Source organism: Ostrinia furnacalis, unplaced genomic scaffold (assembly GCF_004193835.3).
Source record: "Ostrinia furnacalis isolate ACB-3 unplaced genomic scaffold, ASM419383v2 OfSCF0932, whole genome shotgun sequence".
NCBI lineage: Eukaryota > Metazoa > Arthropoda > Insecta > Lepidoptera > Crambidae > Ostrinia > Ostrinia furnacalis.
The window spans coordinates 60,009-83,387 of NW_021131171.1; the positions used below are offsets into that span (position 1 = coordinate 60,009).

The 23,379-nt window shown below is 38.9% G+C and overlaps 1 protein-coding gene across 1 annotated transcript; it reads right to left on the bottom strand.

Annotated features, from left to right (window-relative positions):
- Positions 1-1,286: 1,286 nt before the first annotated feature.
- On the bottom strand, positions 1,287-22,806 carry LOC114350647 (serine/arginine repetitive matrix protein 2). The gene is made up of 8 exons (XM_028301514.1): positions 21,962-22,806; positions 21,172-21,284; positions 17,447-17,633; positions 16,343-16,402; positions 6,248-6,437; positions 3,621-3,801; positions 2,153-2,452; positions 1,287-1,328 (listed from the first exon to the last, which is right to left on the bottom strand). Exons 1-7 carry the CDS (start codon positions 22,800-22,802, stop codon positions 2,411-2,413), a joined length of 1,614 nt encoding a protein of 537 aa, XP_028157315.1. The 5' UTR covers positions 22,803-22,806; the 3' UTR covers positions 1,287-1,328; positions 2,153-2,410.
- Between the last annotated feature and the right edge of the window lie 573 nt (positions 22,807-23,379).

Here is a 23,379-nt window from a genome sequence, read left to right on the forward strand (position 1 = left end):
ATATATAAAATNATTTCAACTAGATTCAAAAAGTAAAATAATTAATAGGTATTGGTATTAATTATGTAGTTCATGTATAATGAAATCAACGTTAGGAAATATTTATACTTAACGCAAGTAAAAATATTGTTAAATTTTCCTACCCAATAACGTTGTATTTTTATAGAAAGTCACGTAATCAAAACGTTCATTTTGAATAGCATTTTGTAAAATAAGATGTGAACTCATCACCTGATGTTAAGTTGTAGTTGCTTTAAACTTGCTAATACAAGTAAAAGTGGAAAAGACGTTAAGAGACACGTACCTCGAAGCACCAAATGAAAGTAAAGTACACTATTTCACGTTCGCCAAACTTCATCGGGCGCTTCACTCTTCCAAGTTTTCCCAATCTGGAGCTGCAAAATTAATTCTAACTTGCTCGACTGCTCCACGGAGATTTAGTTCAGGATCTTACGACTTACCTTCTCTTTACTTTATGGATTTTTTTCCACGCAGGGGCACTAATGAAAGGAAGCATGTTTGAAGAAAAATAAAGTGAAGATCTTTGAATAAAACTTTGGAAGTGGTTACCTGGTTACCAACTGTTAACTTTTAAAATAATTACCTACATCTGACGTGCATTGTGTGTTATGTGCATTATGTGTAAAAACAGACCCATATCTAAAGCAAAAACTAAACAAACAGCAATCTTAAAAATACTGTACATAGAAGATTTGAGGACCTATGACACTGGCTCACTCCTGATTTTACACCCTAAGTGCACTCACAAACCAACACTCGTACTCAACAGAATTGACAGATGAGCGAAAAATAAACCTCTGACTAATCCAATGCATTGATGAACTAAAGAACAAACTTTTACATACTTAAAGTTAACAAAAGACTAAAGAGACACTTCTACACACCTGATCACACATCCTAAAACACACGAGTTAGTTCCATCAGAAATAGTACACCTTATCCTTAGGTCCGAAGCACCACCAACCACCATCAGGCCGCGTGCCGGGCGTCGTCCGGCTCCCGGATCTCCGGGATCTTCTCGTTGCGCTCGGACTGGGTGAAGACTTTTTGCAAGTTCACGCTGAGCTGGTTAAAGCGATACTTAGAGCTTATAGTGCTAGAGCCCTGTACCATAGGCAAGAAAACCCCCAAATTGAGCTGCTAAGAGAAAAGTAAAGGTATGACTTATCCTGCGTTGAAGAACTAAAGAACAAACTTTTACATACCAAAAGACTTAAAGACACTTAACAAAAGACTTAAAAGACACTTCTTCACACCTGATCACATATCCTAAAAGCACACACACGAACCAGTCAGAAATAGTACACCTTGTCCTTAGGTCCGAAGCGCACGCGCTTGTCAGGACGCGGTAGCACCACCAACCACCATCAGGCCGCGTGCCGGGCGTCGTCCGGCTCCCGGATCTCCGGGATTTTCTCATTCCGCTCGGCCTGGGAGAAGACTTCTTGCAAGTTCACGCTGAGCTGGTTAAAGTGATACTTAGGGCTTATAGTGCTAGAGCCCTGTACCTTAGGCAAGAAAACCCCCAAATTGAGCTGCTAAGAGAAAAGTAATATGACTTATCCTGCGTTGAAGAACTAAAGAACATATTTTTACATCCCAAAAGACTTAAACGACACTTAAACAAAAGACTTAAACGACACTTAACAAAAGACTTAAAAGACACTTCTTCACACCTGATCACATATCCTAAAAGCACACTCACGAACCAGTCAGAAATAGTACACCTTGTCCTTAGGTCCGAAGCGCACGCGCTTGTCAGGACGCGGCAGCACCACCAACCACCATCAGGCCGCGTGCCGGGCGTCGTCCGGCTCCCGGATCTCCGGGATCTTTTCATTCCGCTCGGCCTGGGAGAGGACTTCTTGCAAGTTCACGCTGAGCTGGTTAAAGCGATACTTAGGGCTTATAGTGCTAGAGCCCTGTAGCTTAGGCAAGAAAACCCCCAAATTGAGCTGCTAAGAGAAAAGTAATATGACTTATCCTGCGTTGAAGAACTAAAGAACAAACTTTTACATACCAAAAGAGTTAAAAGACTTAAACGACACTTAACAAAGACTTAAAAGACACTTCTTCACACCTGATCACATATCCTAAAACACACGAGTCAGTTCCATCAGAAATAATACACCTTGTCCTTAGGTCCGAAGCGCACGCGCTTGTCAGGACGCGGCAGCACCACCAACCACCATCAGGCCGCGTGCCGGGCGTCGTCCGGCTCCCGGATCTCCGGGATTTTCTCGTTCCGCTCGGCCTGGGAGAGGACTTCTTGCACGTGCACGCTGAGCTCGGGCCGCACGACGTGCGTGAAGGGCAGCAGCGCGCCGGCCACGTCCATGGTGTTGTTGATGTTGCGGTGCCACAGCTCCAGCACGACGCTGCGCCGCTGCTACTTGAAGCGCGGCGGACCGAGCCAGCCGCAGCCGAACACCTGTGGGGTTGGATAGAAATGTAATTGCGGTAATGGATAGATGACGATTCTGAGGCTGGTTTTAGTGTCACGCGGACCGTCCGGTGCGGACCCGCTCCGCACGGCCAATCTGTATGAACTCCTAGAGAGCGTTTTAGAGTAATGCGGTCCGGAGGAACCGCTCCGCTCCCTAGCAGTTCATACAAATCGGCTGTGCGGAGCGATCCGCACTGACAGTCCGCGTGACACTAAAACTAGCCTGACCATTCACGCATTTATCACAAGAATCCCGAGCTTTGGAAAAACTTCAGTGTACGGTCACTGAACTTCAGATGTTAAACCTAATCACAGACATAATGGTGGTTTGACATAATGACAGTAACTTTGATCTGGAATCCGAGCCTTTTTAAGGTGAAAGTGAAAAGGCATTTACAGGGCAGATATGTACCATCCTAGACTGCATCTTACTTAACACCAGGTGCGATTGTGGTCAAACACCTATCTTGTCATGCATAAAAATTGCACAACTATTTACCAACCACGGTAGCAATAAGAAGGTTATAACTCTCCCTGCTAGATGAGCAGTACTCACCTTTCCACCAACCCTCACTATATTAGCTTCATGTCGTGGAAAAATATATCTAGGTACACTTCAAAATACTCCAGCATAAACTATCCTTCTATTCACTTGGTAGACCACCAGCGCTAGCAAAAGTAGCAGCAGCAGCGCGATGACTCCCCACACCACTCTTAGTTGCATCAGCGCGAACATGTAGAGAGACATATGACATCACTGGATCGGCCGAGTGTCCAGTAGTTTCCTTATGAAACTGGATAAGGACCTTTTGTGCTAGGAATACCACTCACTTGGCAAACCACCAGCGCCAGCAGAAGTAGCAGCAGCAGCGCCTAGTTGCGTCAGTGCGAACACGTATAGAGTCCGGTGACATTACTGTTTGGGCTCGAACATAGGCCACATGACGTCGAGTTTCCTGTCGTCTTAAGGTATACAACTCACTTGGCACACCACCAGCGCCAGCAGAAGTAGCAGCAGCAGCGCGATGACTCCCCACACCACTCCTAGTTGCGTCAGCGCGAACACGTATAGAGTCCGGTGACATTACTGTTTGGGCTCGAACGTAGGCCACATGACGTCGAGTTTCCTGTCGTTTTAAGGTATACAACTCACTTGGCAGACCACCAGCGCCAACAAAAGTAGCAGCAACAGCGCGATGACTCCCCATACCACTCCTAGCTGCGTCAGCGCAAACACGTATAGAGTCCTATGACACCACTGGTTGGGCTCGAACAGTGTTGGTGCATAGTCTGGCCACATGATGCCGAGTGTCCAGTAGTTGCCGAATGCGAACCTGAGTAAGAACGTTTCTTTGAAATTAAGTGGTAAAGATTCTGATTTTTTTTTCGGCCAACAGATTCTAACTTGTTTTATTGATTGACCCTTTGACGCAGGTGTATTATTACCCAATTAGGTTTTGAATAAAAGCCAAACGATGGATTGGTCATGAATGGAATTTAAGTAATGGAAAATTCGTGTATTTAATATCTCTAACGATAATCTTTTGAATTTATGATAAACATTTTGAAGCAACGAAATTAGCACCGAGCCAAAAATTTTAAATTTGCCTAAAACGTAATAAAGTTAAACAAAGGACGTAACAACCCCCGTGCGTGACATGAGACAAGTTAATTGTGTAAGTGTTCCAATGAGTCAAGCGGCTGATAATTTGCGATTCCTTGAGAACCCGACCCTACTTCAGGCTGTCCTTAATTAATTTTTGCCAGGACTTGCGCGCCCTGACTACTGCGGGTAATATCCTCATCAAGCCTCTCTCATTAACTTGCCAATGTCCAAATCAAGGAAAATTCTCAGTAATTTGGGACTGCAAATGATAAAGGGTGTCACATTATTACGATTCAGACAATTGAATTTCTAAGTTAGGAAACTTAAGTACGTCTGTCGTAAAAACAAGGTGCCTCAACTAAAAATGTGTTCACCTTCCTTTCATTTGAAATCAGAACGGTATTGACAATAAGTTAACACATAATAATATTAATGATGCTAGAAGTAGCTTATCAGTAATAATAAAAGCTAAAACTCTCTGATATCAAATCCAACCTATCAAAACATTAAACGACACATTAAACTTAAATCATTTATTTTCCTAGAAATCCTATCCATTAAACACAAAGGTCGTATTACACAGCCTGTTGCCAGGATGCCATTACAGCGCCTTTCATCGTTAAACGGATCCACTTTATCCTAAGTCAAGAATGCTCCACAAAGTATATCGTATTTTCACATAACGATAACGTTAAAGCGTAACGCACGACACATCAGCGGTATCGAGTGACAAAGATGGAACTATCGTTGTCACTTGAGTATTTCACAGTGTGGGCGGCATTTCAGTTTATGTGAAACCATCAAGTGCGTAAATACACGTTATTTTAGAGTATCTCGCCAGCGATATTGCTTTTGGACCAAAAATATGTGACATATTCCCGGGGAACTGTATTTATTTCCTGGGTAAAAGGAACCTCACACTGAAGTATTTTTAGAAAACGGTAGGTGTAGTTGTGACATATCACAACAGGATATGACGTGATAAAATTGGTAAAGATTTATGAAAGGCACCTTCAAACAAAGTGTTACCAAAGCTACTACTAAATGGTTTTGCTTAAACAAAAAAAAAGTCGTGAGCTTCTTTAAATTCAAATCTAAACGTTAATTATAGGTACTCGTAAGGGCATAATATTTTATAGGCTTTTACGCAGGTAAAAAAGAAATTAGGGTGAAAAAATAAAAAGCAAAAATCTATTTTCAGTCTAAAAAGACTCGTCAAAAACTCAATTTTGCCTTTGCTCAACGAATATAATAACATGAAGAGTCACAATAAAATCTCATTTAGTTTTCAAAAGTTTCGTTCGAGATAATAATGTTACACAAATTCTAAATGTTTCTAAGATAAACTTTGCTTCAGCGTAATTTGCCATATTAACTTTAGCCTGTTATTTTTGTTTCGACTTTTAGTATCATTTCACTTGTTTACTCCTACAGCTCCACATTATACCTACTAATATTATTTAGAAATTGTATGTAAATTAAGATAATAATAATTATAATTATAATTATAAAATTGTAAGAAACAAGTATACCAATGTTTGTTTATGTAACTTTGACAAAATATTGTCTACATGACTGGCCTAGCCTAGCGAAGAAATCTCAGTTACTTTATGAACTGAAGCGTATGTCGGTACAACCTTAGCATTATCACTGGTATGTATGTAAAGAAATGTAGGTATGTACACACGGCCACACTGTTAACTATCCATTTCCGTTTTTGCTCTCGCTCTCATCAAATGGTGATTCTTTGCGATAGAACGAGACGACATGACAGACAATGGATAGTTAACACTGTTGCCGATGGTACAACCTAATGTAATGTTAAAGTTGTTAAGTAAAGTAAAGTAATAAAGTAAATGATCTTTTATTTATTCAAAGTCAAAGTCAAAGTCAACATTTCTTTATTTGTTTAGACTAATAAATAGTTCTTACAAATCGTCATATGCTCTTAAGGAGCCTCTACATGTCTCATAATCTTTTTACCCTACCAGCGCTTCGAGACCAACATTTGGCAAGTGCTGAGAAGAAGCGCCGCAACAAACTCAGTCACCACTGCCTGCCGGTTAATATAAATAAATAGGAATAGTAGTAGTAGGTACATTCGATTCAGGAGCAGTTCACTGAATTTACCATGCTTCTTGTATGGTGTATCTTATAAGAACTAGTATACTTACCAGCCCAAAAGGAACACCGTAAGCATATAAGCGAGGACCCTCTCCGGCACGCTGGGCGCGCTGTTGACGCTCCTGCTCGCCAGCTGCGCCCACAGCAGCCAGCAGATGCCCGCCCCGCCGGCGGCGCCGCCGACCACCATGTAGACCGGGATTCGAGGCTCGGCCGGGCAGTCACGGATGTATTGGACACCTGGACAGTAACGTAGAATACATATTACAGTGTAAAGCTGAGTGATAAGCCACAGTTATACTCCTGAGAAGAAAGGACCACCAGTGAACTTACCTACCGAGGAGTGAAACCCCATGGTACAGTACCTCATACGCATGGTAGTGTGTCAATTTCGACCAAATAAACACCCCTTATACGTGCAAAGTTTGATGAAAACCTCATCATCATCATCGTCATATCAGCCATAGGACGTCCACTGCTGAACATAGGCCTTCCCCAATGCTTTCCATGTTACCCGGTTGGTAGCGGTCTGATGAAAACCTACGGTTGTAAATAATCCTACATATTACAAGACGCTGCGTATTTTTTTTTCAAATGGAATTTACCGTAACTGCATCAAAAGACATCGGAGCGCATTCAAGTGGAGTGGCGCTGCGCTACATGTCTCTTACTATGCAACGTCACTTACTGCAGCGCCGCCCTAATGTGACATTCACCATGCAAAATATATATATAAAAGAATATTTTGATGCTTTGTGCAGCGCCGCACAGTACAGCTGCTCGGCCTTAACATCAGTTTCCTGATGGGTGCCGGTAAAAATCAGTGGTAAAAAAAACTCAGTAAAACTCATTTATTTCTGTAAGTAGGCTTTAAAAAAGCACTTTTACACGTCCCAATATTAACCCTACCACTGCTTCGGGACAATAAATGGGCCAGTGTTGAGAAAAAGCAGCGCAAGAGACTCAGTCACTATTGTCAGCCTCCTTTTCAAGGGTTTACAGTCTTTAAAATATACAAAATATTATAGTCATAAGTATTGATGCGAGCTAGGTAGTTAAACATTCCAAACATTTTTATCTTTTATATAATCATCAACTTTATTGTAGCCCTTTTTCATTAAGGTGCTTTTGATATGTGCTTTAAATTTATGAATGGGCAATTCTACAACAGTTTGTGGTAATTTATTGAAATGTTTAATACATTTCCCCATAAATGAATTACCAATCTTGTGCAGTCTGAAATTTGGAACGGCAAGTTTATTTTTGTTTCTTGTATTGAACTTGTGTATATCACTCTTTCTAGTAAATTGCTCTATATTTTTGCAATACATAATTACAGTGTAAAGCCGAGTGATAACCCACAGTTATACTCCTGAGAAGAAGAAAGGTCCACCTGCTGAACTTAGGTACCCACTGTGAAGTGGCACTCTGTAGGGAACATGGTATAGCAGCATGTCAATTTTGATCGAAAAATCATTCCTTTTACTTATATTTCATGCAATCTCTGATGAAAACCTACAGATGTACGCTAATAAGACGCTGCGCTTTTTTTTCCAAAATTGAGTTTACCGTAACTGCACCAAAAGGGGTGTGTAATGTATGATATAACTACATATCATATAATACTTAGAGGATATAACATCAAATTATATAAAATCGTTTAATATGATAATTATTTACTATAATAAACGAATAATATAATTTTAAAACGAATAATTTTAAGAGAAATAACTATTAACTGATATAAAATGGTTTGATATAATGAATATTTTCTATAAAACTTACAATGTATACTATTTAAAACAAATAACATTCAAATCATATAAAAATAAAATGTCGAACAATCAAATGAGATAAAATTATTAATTTTTTTTCCTATAAAACTTAAATCATATAACAATAATAATTTTATATAAAGTTCATTTGTTATAATAAGCATTGCATGCAGCAAGCAAGCAAGCGAGCAAGCAAGCAAGCTAGCAAGCAAGCTAGCATGCAGGCTAGCAAGCAGGCAAGCAAGCTAGCAAGCAGGCAAGCAAGCAGGCAAGCAGGCAAGCAGGCAAGCAAGCAAGCAAGCAAGCAGGCAGGCAAGCAAGCAAGCAAGCAAGCAGGCAAGCAAGCAAGCAAGCAGGCATGCAGACATGCAGCATGCAAATTTGACTAAAAACTTGAGACTTCTGTCACGGCTCCGGCACTGCGGGGCTTTAGCGGTCCCTCGCGTGCTAATCGTCGCAGATGGCTTTCGCTCGACACCGCGTCTTCGGCTTGCTGGCCGGCTTCGCCGGCCAGCCTCAGCCGCGGCGCCTCGCTTCCAGCCACCTGCTCCTCAGCCCGCGGGCCGCCTCGCCCCTCCGTGCCTACGCGCTTCTAAATTACACTCTAGGGGTAGGGCAGACAAGACTACGTGGAGTCGGTTTTACGGCGATTCGTTTTTGTCACTAAAGTCATTTATAAGTCAAGCTAAAGAAGAACATACTTAAAGTTATATCTATCAGTAATTATATCAATTAAAGAGTATAACAAATAATATTTATTACAAGTAATGGTTATGTGAAATAATATTTATATTAAACAAAATTACATCAAATGAGTCTTAGATTAAGTAAGGTTTATATCAAATGTCTTTATGCGTTGTGATTGGTATCTGAAATGATATTATTAGAAATGATTTATTATATGAAGTAAACATTATATTATGTTAAAAAATTATATCAAGTGTTATTATAACATACGTTTATTATACAATATGAACGTTATTGAAATGAATTTATATCATATAAACTTATATAAACTGTCACGCACCCCACCAAAAGACATCGGAACGCATTCAAGTTGCACGGCGCTACTGCACGTCTCTTAGGCCCAGTTTTTTGATTCATAGTTAAAATAACTAATTGTTAAATTTTGCTACTAATGGTTAAATATTAACAAAATGTAAACTAATAGTTAAAAAATGTACTAAAAGTCAAGTTAACCATTGTTCGAAAAACATTTTTCTCTGATATTTAACCACTTGTCATTTGACATCTGTCAAATTTAACTATTGGTTATTTTAACTACGAATCAAAAAACTGGGCCTTAGTATGCAACGACACTTGCTGCAGCGCTGCCCTAATGTGACATTCACCATGCAAAATGTATAAAAGAATATTTTGATGCTTTGTGCAGCGCCGCACAGTACAGCTGCTCGACCTTAACATCAGTTTCCTGATGGGTGCCGGTAAAAATCAGTGGCTCCTCAAGAAGTTTCAATTTGTGTACAATCAGCGTCTTAGCGTGTGTGAGAATAGTGACATTTAAAGCAACACCGTAGTAAAGCAATCAATATTAGCAATGTAACGCTTTCTAAAACTGGTCACTGGTCATACGTCTGTTATGAAGTCGCCTTAACACTCCATAAATCAACGTTACCGACCCGCCGACAAGGGTTTGAAGTGGAAATCATAATTTAAGTCGCCATTCTTGCAAACAATGTCGCCAAGAACAAAACCCAGACGGAGGTTGGCGAGTCGGTTACGACGATTAGAAGGCTTAATGTAGCTTAGTTTGTGGTGAGGCGTGCGCTTAATGTTTTAATATACCATTCTATAATAGAATTATTGTCATAAGTAGAGAAAATTTTCGGTATTTTGTTTGAGAAAATTATGTAATAAAGCAAGTTTTTTTTCAAGAAGTGTTGTAACAATCATTCAGTCGAGTAAAATAATGCGAGTACAACATCATTCGAGAATCGCCCATCTCTGGCCTTGTAATAGACTGGATTGATGATTGTTGACTGCAATAGAAAATCCTCACGAATATTTGCTAGTTCGTCTATTTCAGCTTCAATAATGAGAAGATTCCCTGACATTATCAGATGTTATTTCCAAGACCGTCTATCAAAGCTTAGAGTTTATAAGCGAAGTTCCCGAAATGTTTGTTGTTGGGCCTAGTTATTAAAGGCAGTTTGTGATTAAGGTCTTGTCTAGGGAGAGCACGTTATTTGCTGTTTTGATTTTGTACGGGCTTAGTCTGCAAAATAATTAAACTTGAGAGTTATAAGCCTGTGTTTCCTAGTCTGATTAAATTGTTATTTTTAATAAACCTGGTTGTTTTTTATTTAAACTAGCGACCCGCCCCGGCTTCACACGGTTTTCCGGCTTCTTTCTTTTATAATATGCATGTTTCATACATATAAACCTTCCTCTTGAATCACTCTATCTATTACAAAAAAACCATCAAAATCCGTAGCGTAGTTTTAAAGATCTAAGCATAACATAGGGACAGACAGACAGGAGCTACTTTGTTTTTTATGATGTATTATGAAGTCTGTTCCGTAGCTAAGCTGTGTCTGATTATAGCGACAAGTAAAATCTAAAATGCAATCATGAAAATGGAGCTCTCCTGAAACGTAACCCGCGAACAATTTGCCTAATGCTACATTAACATGTCAGATTTCCATCCAAACTGCGCCGCAAATCCTAATAACCCGCACAAATAATTTGTAACCTGACGATCGCACACGTAATTATTACAGTGGATCCGATCCGCAGATCCGCTGCGGCCAGATCAGCGGATGTGACTGCGGATAGCGAACCTCGTTATGTAAACATTACAGTCTGATTTATAATTCACTATGCTTATGGTCGGATAAAATCCAATTGCGCTTATTGAATTATGAAAGGATTATTCAAACAAGACTTATAAATTAATTACGAGTAAAACAGAAAATTGTATAAATAGAGATGACATTGTATCATTATACGTCGATACTCATAATAAGCAAATCTCTAATCATCCATTTTCAGATTTCGATAATCGCGAAATCTTCACCTAAAAATACAACTGGCTATTTTCATTTATTAAGACACTCCCCAAACAATAATTGTATTGTAAAAATAGTCCACAAAAAGTAATTTTCAAAGTCTATGCTGGTATTTGAAATTTCGTCCGTCTTATCATTGTGATTGCGACCGTCTCCGAATTTGTCCAACATTTTATCGTTGTTACTTTAACTAAATCTGACCTACTTCTTCGATAAAGTCTGGTTCTATTAAAGGTTTACTTTGTCCCATCGCTCGTTTTAAAATACAGGATTGTGATTTCTTTCACCTTTCTTTGCGATACGGCGTTCTCTTTCAGAGATACGGAATTTTAAAACGGATTTCTTTCATTATTGTACCTTTTTGGGTCGAGTTTCTTAAACATTTAATTATTCTAAGACAAGTGAAACTTAAGGGCTTGTTGTTTACTTTTTTTAGCTTGCCAAGCGGTGACCACTGAGTTACGGAGATGTATGCAAACCTCAATGCAAACCTGTCGACATTTTTAGGTCTATTTTACGCTATAGGATTTCTTTAGGTATCATACTACTACATAATATTAATGTTGCACTATGTGAAATCCCATTGATCTTTAAAAAAGGCTTATTTGTCATTAATATCCGTAGCAGAAAATTTTAATGTATGAAAAGGTCAACAAAACACAATTACAAAAATAATAAATCATATCTGAAAATAGTTCTGGTCTTACCTATTGTTAGAACACTTATCGGCCCAAATAATTCCTGAATAGCAAACCTATCCTATCTAGTTTAATTACGCAAACTAAATAGCGATCCTATCGCCCAAGGCAGTGAACAAATCACTTAATTACCATCAGCGATATGGACTAAGAGCTAGTGAACGGTGTGAACGCCAGACCTACCTATAAAAGCTGAAAGTATTTCAGCGCATGTTCCCAACGTAGATAAAAACGTTGGTGCATCATGAAGTGTAGGTCATCGTGGCTTTTATCCTAAAATGATTTTCTGGCAAGAAGTCGAAACGGTCAAAACTATCTGGCTGATGAGGAAACAACTTCTGGTTATTGCCCAAATCCACTTTAATGGTTTATCGTTAGCCTAACTTTTACGGTATATTCATTAGACTGTAATTCTACTTACATTACTCAGCTTTTATAATACCGTAGGTCTGGCGTTCACTAGCTCTTAGTCTAATACTCGTACAACCGAGTGCTGGAGGTAATCAACCGAATATTAATTAGAGTATTCAGGCCCGGCCAGGACTCTAATCTGTGGCTTCAACGTATTGGAATTTCGAAAATTTCCCAATTTATAGGGTTCAATTGGGTCTCCCTTTTGGGAATAGTCAAATTCTACCGGTCAAATTCATAGATAGACCTTATTGACTGGCCTATTTCCTAGCTTTACTCGTAACTTTAGAATTAGCATAAAGTTTAATATTATGAATGATAAAAATCAAAATAATGATACGCTTGTTAAGTTTTATTCACTCCTTGAATGTGAGCTATCATTTTTATTAATTTGCAGACTTGTGCCACCAAGTATCTACGAGTATAATGGCCTAGTCAAACTTTCAAACTTTTAACAATTAGATGTTTTCGAGCCTGCACACCTATAGTTTTCATACTAAGAACAAAATCCTCATCATTACACATAATTCATTCAGATGAAGATGGAAAATTCAAATGTCAGGAACTGAAACTCTAACCGGGATTCAAGTATCCACTAGATCACTGTTATCTCTCATTGTTGTTTCAGTGAGAACCGTAAAATGCCCGCTGGTTAGGTCAAGTCGGAAATCAAAGCAATTAAACTCCAACAGCAATACATTGACGTCACGAATGCAATCAGCGCAGTATTAATTAGGTAGAATATTCAGTTTTCTGCGCTTTGTTTCGGTTTGTAATGAAGAGAGCGAATAATTGTATAAAATTATTCGTGTCATGTTTGGTCTACTGGATGTAAGCGATAAGCTGAAAATAAGTGACATAGTAATATCTAATGGTTTATCAAAGTAATGACATAAAGACAATATTGAAAGCATATTATTTCGGATAGATTCCGGAAAACAAAATAATGTAATCTAGGTCCTTGAGGTGAATAAAAAAGATGACTGAAAAATGTTAAAGGGATTTCCTTATTTAAACCCCACCTGTTTTACAATTAAAACAAAATTACTTCAGCACATACTCGTATGCTACGTTTTGGCCACTACTTATAAGTAAATAATTTTCATTTTATCATGTCAATAACTTTATCTATGTGTGATCAAATGTTGTATTTGATGTGGCATAAGGTAATGTGACACATAATCGTTAAAATGTTCGAGAAACTGTGACATACCATTCCATATTTTGACTTCCAATTTGTGTAATGGATCCGCAAGTTCCGCAACGCACTTCAAATGTTCCCTACCTACTTGAATTGCTTTACAATCGTAACAATTTGTTCTAAGTTGAAATTTCCATTGTGTTGGTACCGCAAACAAAGGTAAGATTCAGTTATAGTGAAATGAAAATAACAGCATTTTTAGCATTCAAGAAATATTATTTATGCTGCGTCGAGCCAGGGCTGTCATGTGGGGCAATGTGGTAAACATAATTGAGATCATCTTTCGACGTGTCATATGTTTAGTGAAGAAAATTTCCCGGAAATTTCACATTGCTGGTAAAAATACTCGTACATTAACAGGGTTTGAAAGAGTGCTAATTTTGAGAAATCACACATAAATACAGGTGAGATTTTCACCCTTGAGTTTTGAGTGGAGGTCGAAGCGACCGCCACACAGACGTGAGCTACGAACGCATAATCTCCCATCATTATCTTATGTCTGGTGTCATATTGTATATTCGCGGGCAGTGCGTAGGCATTATGTCCCAAATTTAGCGTCCCACACAATTCCATGGCATAATCACGGCGAGTGTTTTGTTCCGAGACATAATACCCACACCGAGACCCTCACAACTTCGTATCTCACTCAGTCCACCCTTTTGTTAGTGTCCCCGTTCTGAACAAATTCACTGTTTTGTAATTTTATCACGGCCTGTTAAAAATATTTTATATCCTTTCATTATTCATTTACTTCTTTGAATTGTCATTCATTACAAAATATATTTTAAACGAACAGAATGAGAGTGGAAGCACAAAAGACGATATTTGCTTTGTAATTCTCATCGCATTGTGATATCTGCGTTTTACTGTTACTTGTTAAATAAACACAAAATTATATTTTTAATAGAATTTTCATTTCATTTCCACCGGAGACTTCGATTCAAAGACTAGCCAGCGACTTACGAACAGAAAATAGCTCTATTTTCTTAGCCTCGGTCAGCTCGGTTCTGTGTGCTTACCATGAGTTTACGTTAGGTGTGCTCGCTAGCGAGTACGCCAAAAAAATCTATGAAGATTTTACTTCTTGAAAGTAGCTGCTAGGGGCGCTGCACAATATGTCATACATTTAATGTCATTTTTTACGCAGTCGCTAGCGAGCACACCGTAAACTCATAGTAAGCACACTGTTTAAANTCTATAGACCTGGTATCGCACTCAACGTGTTAAAGCTTCGGCCAAACCAACGCGTGCAACCTACATATATGCGCGATAGCGATGGCGATCAGATGTCGTGTATGAATTTGTAGCGATGAGTTTAACATCCATTGCCTACGTGAGCTGCACGCGTTAAGCTTCTACCACACCAACGCGTGCAGATCACCATCGCCGGCGCGATCAAAGGCCAATGACAGGTCGCGCGACCAATGACAGTTCGCGCGATCTGTCATTTCCCAATGATTGCGCATTATTTGCGCTTAATGCTTCAACCATACCAACGCGTGCAGATCGCCATCGCTGTCGCGATCAAAGGCCAATGATAGATCGGTGTCCTGCCATTCGCCTATGATCGCGTGAAGCTTTAGAGGTTATGGCGGCCCAGTCGTCAGCGGAACAAAAACTACTTCTATCTAATACGTAGCGATGTACCAACAACTAAAGTCAGATTATGTAGGCCTCAAAAGACGTGTGAGCGAAGCTTCTGTGAGGTAAAACCTTATTGAACGATTGACCTACTTTTCTACTAGGTACTTTTATGTTTGACTCAAGAATATTAACAAGTTTTATTAATGGCTACTTTTCTTGTGACTTTTTTTTTCTTTTCCTAATGGCCAGCTGTTGTTGTGGAAATATCTTTGGTCCAGCAGTGGTCTTTCGGCTGAAGGCATTTAGAACAAATTCTGCAGTAACTTTTTCAATCTTAAGATCTTAAAATAATTTAGTTACGTCCCTGAACACAACAACATAAAAATTATATTACTTTTGCAAAGAACACAAAAATAATTGTTTGTGGTAGGTATTACAAACATTTGTTTTACGAAATTGAATTAGCAGTGTTACCTCAACTTTCGGCTGCGTTTTAAAGCGCCCAAATTGTATTAGCTTTAGTGGTTCCGATCAATCACTCAATATTGAATATTAGGTGGGTACATCGAATTGTTGACAATTAAGCCACACTCTTTACTGACACTGTAGCAGCTGTATCTGAATAGAATATCTGTAATGAAATATCGTGCTAAGATATCCCTTCAAATACTGTACGACGTTTGATATAATACGAGTATTATTGTTGGTAATAAGCTATTGTACGTAGGTATCGTACAACCAAGCTACTGCAAAATTCGTCAGATTTATTGATCAGATGGTACCTTTATTTTACTAAAGGCAACAAACAGTACTTTACTTAAGCTCTTGTCACGACTCACGCGTGAAAAGTAAGATTTGTCGATAATAAAACTTGACAACCCTAGGCAGTCCTACAGATTATAAGATTAGTGTCGATTTTGTTCGCGAACGCATTCGGTTTCAGCTCCTAACGCGTTGTGTGTTTTAGGTTTATTTTGTAAAAGATCATGTGAAATTCAAAAGAGATTTATTGTTAAGAGTGCTTGAACGAACTTAAGAGCGTTTACGCCGTTTGGCGCAAAAACAGTACTTACAAATTAAAAGAACGTGAAATACCCAAAAATCAAAGTGATTTTTTCACCAATATTCTTCCTTTATTCAACATAAAAATAGCTTAATATAATAAAACAACATCTTCTTTAAAATATTTACTTTGAAACGATATTTAATTCATTGTTATTGTTTTGAAACGTGTGTGCTATAAACATTTGAAAACTATTAAAAAACGCCGCGCGCGAATCATTTCCAATGATGCCCCTTGAAACGCCGCGCTTCGCGTAAACGCTCTTAAGTGAAAGCCAGCATTTTAAATGCTAAGCTAAGTGTGTTACTTTGGTGAACAACTCGTTACTCTACCATGTAAAAATAATGGAAAAAAATATTCTGTATGAATTATCTTGAGACTTACCCATTATTAGCATTATCACAGGCAACGTTGAAAGGCAGGCCAGGAACACGGTCATCACGACTGCAACAAAAAGAAGAATGTACAGTCGCAGAATGAAAAGGTTCGTCACCTTAGTGTCGGTTTTCGCTTGCACCAAAGAGTCAAACCTGCCAACATAACAGTGCAAGAAACAGTGCTGCTAACATTTAAATAAATATGACGTTTGCTGACGAATAAGGTTTTGCTTGTTTATTTTTCTATCCCATCAGTGTAATGCAATGATGACATTGACCAATTGACAATAGTTTTTTTTATTTAATAGACATAATAATGGCAGGTTGAACCAACAAGAAGGTTTTAGTTTATCAATCATAATAATCTTCTTGACAAGATAAATCGTCAAACAACTTTGATCTGAATAATTTTGAACTTTACTGACGAACAGTTAAAGATTATTTTCTCTAATTTGAGATTATTCTGTAACATAGTTTCAAAAGGTAATATGTGCTCGCGATTCGTTGAAGGAATCAATTTGAAAACTGACGAACCTTTTCATTCCGTGACTGTACCTACTTGACAACTTATTTCTTTAGGACTTACCACTCCCCATTATCAAGAGCTGGTTCTGATTCGTAGTAAACTTAATTATTTATTTTCCCTGTGCAAAATAATCTTCAAACAAAAACGTGGAAGTGTTGGTCATAACAGTAATTTATTTCGCACATTTACGTTGCCAACTGGATAACAAATCATCAACATCATCATCATTTCAGCCATAGGACGTCCACTGCTAGACATAGGCCTCCCCCAATGATTTCCACAATGGCCAGTTGGTGGGGGCCTGCATCCAGCGCCTTTCCGCTACCTTTATGAGGTCGTCGGTCCCCCTTGTATAACAAATATTTATGTGCAATGAAAAGGAAATGAGAAGGGACTGTTCTATAAAAGTTCTTTGAAGCAGTATCTACACTACGTTAACACTCGTACTCTATGATGACGAGATGAGACTTAATCACGGCAAAAAACACAAATATTTTTATGTTCATCTTGGATTATTTCATAAACTTTAACAGCCTTTATAACGTAACCCATTCGATGTGATCGAATACTTGTTCTTGAACTTACTTGTTCTATTCATGATCTTGGCGGCGCGGCAGACGAAGTCCACGGTGCCCGAGGCCTCCATGTTGGCGTCCTTGAGCTGGTAGGCCACGGAGCCGTAGGTGGTGAGCCCCACGCCCAGGCCCAGGCCTCCGCGCTCGCTGTACTTCTCTTGTTCCCCGCATAGTCGGCGCTGCTCGTCGCCTGACACCTACATTGAGAATACAAGTTTCATTTATCATCATCCATCATTTCAGCCACAGGACGTCCACTGCTGAACATAGGCCTCCCCCAATGACTTTCACATCGCACGGTTGGTAGCGGCCTGCATCCATCGCCTTCCTGCTACCTTTATCAGGTCGTCGGTCCACCTTGTGGGTGGACGTCCCACGCTGCGTTTTCCGGTACGCGGCCTCAATTCCAGAACCTTGCTGCCCAATCGGCCGTCAGTTCTACGTACTATGTGCCCTGCCCACTGCCACTTCAGCTGACTAATCCGTCGGGCTATGTCAGCGACTTTAGTTCATTTACAAGTTTCATTATTACACTAATATTTTAAAGATTGACAGATTGATATGAAAAGATTTGATCGTATGTTTGTATTGAATAGGCTCTGAAACTACTGGACTGTGAAAAACTCTTTTATCGTTAGTGAACTAGTTTCGTTTTAGCCAATAACGTCCACTACTGGACAAAGGCCTCCCCCAAGGTTTTACACAATGAACGGTTTAGCGCTGCCCGTAGTCAACTAGTATTAAAATGTAATAATAGTTTTTATGAAGAGTCTTCAGTATAATCTTAGCGTTAATGTTTAGTTAGTAACTTGAGACTCTTCTGATCTCTGAATAAAAGGGAAAAATTACTTTATTTTCCGTAATCCCATTGCTTATTTTATTACAGACCTACTTCAACTAATTCTCCGAAAAACGGGAAGAGGGTTTTTATTTATTTACTCTGAGTGATGGGTATCGCTCAGAGGAAATAAATAAATATTGAATCATATCATAAGTCTTTTCCGCCATAATAAGTATGATCAAGAAACTGTGTTGTTGGGTCTTCATCCAAGTAATTCAGTCCGGGCTCTGAATTACTAAGATTTCTTGGATTCCGTCGTACCTTTCTATTCGCCGAATATAGAACACGAGACCTCAAATAAACCTTTGGAAACTGTTACTGCCAAAACATTTTATTTATGATCCGTATAACGGAATTTATCGTTGCTCCCATCGGAGATGTAACGTGACCTCCTGACGTTGACGCGGGTCGATAGTTCAGCTCCACGGACTCACATGACTGCCTGCGTGTCAGGTGAACCAAATTCACATCTTCACATTTACTGTATCTTCCGTACCGTATGGTGAACATAAAATATGCAGCTAGCAGAACAGAGCAAAACGTCAAGAAGCATGAAGGAAATACGGTCCAAATTCAGTTAGTAAATCCAAAGTTAATCAACTCGGATCAGTCGTTAGAATTGGCTTAGAAATTAGTGTGTTATCTCAGTCCAATGAAATACAGACCATATGTCAACGACATTTGGACAGTTTTTGCTTAGCTCCTTAGGTAGTGCATAGTAGAATTTATTCTACATACTGTGCACAGTTTAGGCGCACCTTAAAGTCTGTCTCACTCCACAGTTTAGCCTAAACGCTGGACTAATAGCAGACATTCAATTCAATCAATTGAAAAGCTAGGTTTTAGCTATGGGGGATGGAAAGGGGGGGAAGGAGGAGTGGAGTTTTGTGGAAACTAGTAATGGGAAACTTTTGCTGAGCTAGAAGATAGTTTTTCTCTGATCCTGAGAGTTTCGTTCAATTCTCGTACTTATCAGTGTAGAATCTTTCTATAGACTCGTGTATTTAAATTATTAATAACCGCAATTAACGTTCCGACACTCTATCTAAGTAATTGTTGTTCCAACGTCCTACGACAGGACAAATTAAGCCGCGTACAACCTGAATCAATATTGATATCCTATAAAACAATAGCGGCTTTATTGTTATACACCCCATTATTGATTACTGGGCCCACAACACCGTAAAATTCAGAAGGTATGGAATGCTCCTACAGGAATTACAGTGGAGGAAATTGTTCCATTTTAAGAGGTGTGGAAGAGTAAAATCTCTCCTCTCTCTTGTAGGGTCAAGGTATTCAGAGCGAGTGACATATTTGCGATTGCGTTAAATTGTCAACTCCTTGTTTTAACAATAGAAAGAGAGTGCCAAGTCACATCGCAGTTTCACGCCATACTTAGGCTGGGGTGCACCATCCTACTTTGCCTTTAACTAACGTCAAAAATCTGCCAAACTCCATACAAAGTACGCCGGTTATCGTTATAGTCACGGTTAAAGTTAGGTGGTGCTAAATAGTGACCCTTCAGTTGAAAGTGAAGAGCAGGATAATAAACCTACTGTATTTATGTTATCTGTGGTAAGCATTGCCCTGTCATAAATTATTCTTGACTGATGAGCGCCCGAGGATAGCAACAGTTCTCTATCAATCAGGGGGTCAATTTGGGTTCAAACAAAACAAGTGTCGAATTTGGGGGGTTAGGGGGGATTTGATCTCTATTTTCAGGGCATTGTTGTTAAGATTAGCTAAATCCTGTCACATGAACCTAACGATGAGAATGATAATTCAAAATTGAAATTAAGTCCATGATTTTCTTCCCTAGCCTGTTCAGATTTAAAAGCAGTCGATCATTAGTAAAAGCTGCCAATACAGAATGTAGCTAAAGAATAGGTTGAAACCTACTTAAATATTATACATGCAAGAAATTACTGGTGTGAATTCGATACTAGCGTGATTTATCTGTTGTACCTACCAAGGGGCAAAAATGACAGTGGTTTTTTAACTGAAAAGCATGGACTCACCGTTTACACCTTTATAAACCTATACCTTCTTCTTACCCTATATGAATTCCTTTTTAATCGTGCTTCTTGTTAAATAATTGACTTTCTTTGACGAAAGTATTCAGCACAAACATATTGCTTTTCCCTAAAGAATCACATCAAAATCGAAGAAAAATAAATTACTTCGCCTTTTGTACGATAACCTACATATATATAATGCTGACAAGACAAGATGTGTTATCACTTTTTGTATACAACTAATATTCTATAGCTTTTCAGATTTATCAGTAGGTATACTTAATAAGGAATACGCAATAGAATCCCCTTGTAGCAAAACCTTGTATGAAGAATAAAGTAATATTAGTATTAAGACCCATTATAGCTATATTATGTCTATAAATAACACTTGGGTAAAGACATAAGCCGATCGATCTGGAATCGAGGAAATTATTTATGGCGGCCCTTTGCTACTTACTTTGTTTACGTAATTACAGTCTTTGTTTATTTTCTTGTGTTCAAGAAAAAGAAAACAATAAACAATAACTGCGTTATCAAGGCTACATAGTAGTTACTCGTAGTTATTATTCTCTTTGTACGTAATATTGAGTACTTACTTGACACCACCAATCAATGGATATAATTTTTATGAGATAATTAAAGACGATGATAACAAATTGTGAATGGCAATAGAAACTTGTGACGTTAGTTATTCATTGACCCAATTAACTTTCAAAGAAACTTTCAAAATATTAATTGACTTTCAAAACAAAAATTTAGTACAAACAGCTATTGTGATTGGATTTTAAGCGCTGTTTCACCACGGGAATTAGGCATTGGAATCACGGCCTGATATGGTAGGCAGACATACTCATGAGTTTTTACTAATTTTATACGTACCTGGCTCACAGAACTAGAGGCTCTCCTAGATCCAGTGTCTGATAAGGCTCCAGTGGTCCCCTGGCGGCCTGCGAGTGACGCTCGGTACGGTGACACGCTCCTGCCCCTAGTTCCTGATAAAATAGGATGAGTACTTAAATTTAAACAGATCACTTTTAAAATCAATTTTGTACGGAATGTTTCTCGGTGCGCGAGTCTTGACTTTACTAAACCGGTATTTGATTTTCAATCTTTTGTATTGCATTAATACGCAATGCTGATGCTCTATAATTAATGCCAATTAAGATACCGTTATATTTTATTTCTGTCAGATTCAGACACGTTGGCATGTTTTCTTGGAATGGAATTGCACAACCCAATGTTATCATAGTCTAGTTCCAAATAAGTTACAATACAGAACCAATCTCAACGGAACAAAATTCATAGCAAAAGTTACTAGTCGTTAAATAATTCCCTTGGTTGTTATCTAACTGTACTTCAACATGAACAGGAGAAGTTGAAATAACCTTCCGATAACTTTTGTAACGGAGGAAAGTTATTTTACTGAACTTTAGAAGGAAACAAAATTGTAGCACCAATATTTGTAGTGAAAGTAAATAAACTACTATTTCTTTGAAATTATGGTTAAGTATTGCTGGTAGAATTGAAATATTCAAAACTAGTTCTTGAAATTATGATTGATGCCTAGTTACTAAGAAATGTATTAAGTTTGAACTTTTCTGAAAATTGTATAGTGAAACAATAGCAAAATATGATTATGAGATTCCGAATTCAATTATAATTATTTTACCTGCAGCTTGACTGTCTTCACTAGCCCGCCTCTCCCTTGATACCAACGGTTCTTGAAAAGTCAACGTCAAACTCCCTCTCGGACTAATTTTAGATGCATCTACCTCACCCGTCACTAAACTACCTCGGGCACTCCTTTCCGACGGAGCGATACTTCCCCTGGGACTTCTCTGAGAATCAGGAATCAAAGATCCTCGTGGGCTCCTATTAATTTCTGGCAAGTCTTTTTTCATTGAAGCCTCTGGACCCCCACATCCTCTAGGGCTCGTTCTTGTAGAAGGCCCCAGGTCTTTTTGACTCCTAGCAGGATCTATCTGTATACTCGCCACAGAATGCCTTGGACTTCTCCCTACATCTGGCACTAAGGAATTTCTAGGTAAATTCCAAGATGTCCCTTCTGGGACCAAACTTCTCCTTGGACTCCTTGCTGTTACGTCAGGCGTAATACTGTTCCGTGGACTCCTGTTGAAGTCCTGCGGGTTCAGACTTAACCTGGACCCATATGATAATTCTACTCCTAAATTGTTTCTATTTGGCGTTAAAGTGTTCCTAGGGTTCATCGCAGTGTCAGGAGTGACAGAATTTCTAGCCGATCTTATTTCTGGTGCTAAAGAGTGGCGCGGACTTCGATGGTATGATTCCAGAGCTGCATCTGGTGCGAGGCTGGCTCGAGGACTTCTTTGTGGTGGTGGTGGAGAGTCGATTTCATCGTCAGTCTCTGTAGTAGCTAGTGAAGCTCTCCTCGAGGGTTGTGCTGACGCTCTTGGTGATCTCGCTTGTGGAGAAGTAGCTGCACTCCTGGAGGCTCGCCGTCGACGAGACGACGATGTTCTGTGTAGCATCTTGAACTTATCACTTTACTCTTCTATTCTTTTAATTCGACGCCATCTGTAAAAATAAACAATTGTTATTACATTCCGTAGGAATGGGCTGTAACTTATAGGGGAAGTTCTGAGAGAAAAATTGGTATTCAGCCAGTATGCGCCTTTGAGAGTATATAAACTTCGTAAGTCATTCTAAATCCGCAATTTAAACTTGTTTGTTTCAGACCGCGGACATAAATCTGAATACTGATGTAAATAAGGTCAATCTCTTTGTACCTAATACTCGTAATTTATCGCGATCTTGGAAACCTAATGGAATATTCTGAGGCTCCGGCTGACGTTGTGAAATTATAATTATTTGGCATTAATGCAGGCGGAAAATAAGAGCTGGTGCTTGAACAGAGAACAAAGATAAATTTTCCAAGACGAATGGACCAGTATTTTAGAGTAGAAGTGGAATTCTAATCAATGTTTGGAGAGGAAACAATCCTGTCTAATTTATTCAAGTGCCATTTCGACTGCTATTTGGGTTACCTACCCGGTCTCACTTTGATTTACACACTTTCTCATTTAGAAACAAGTAGGTACTTATTTC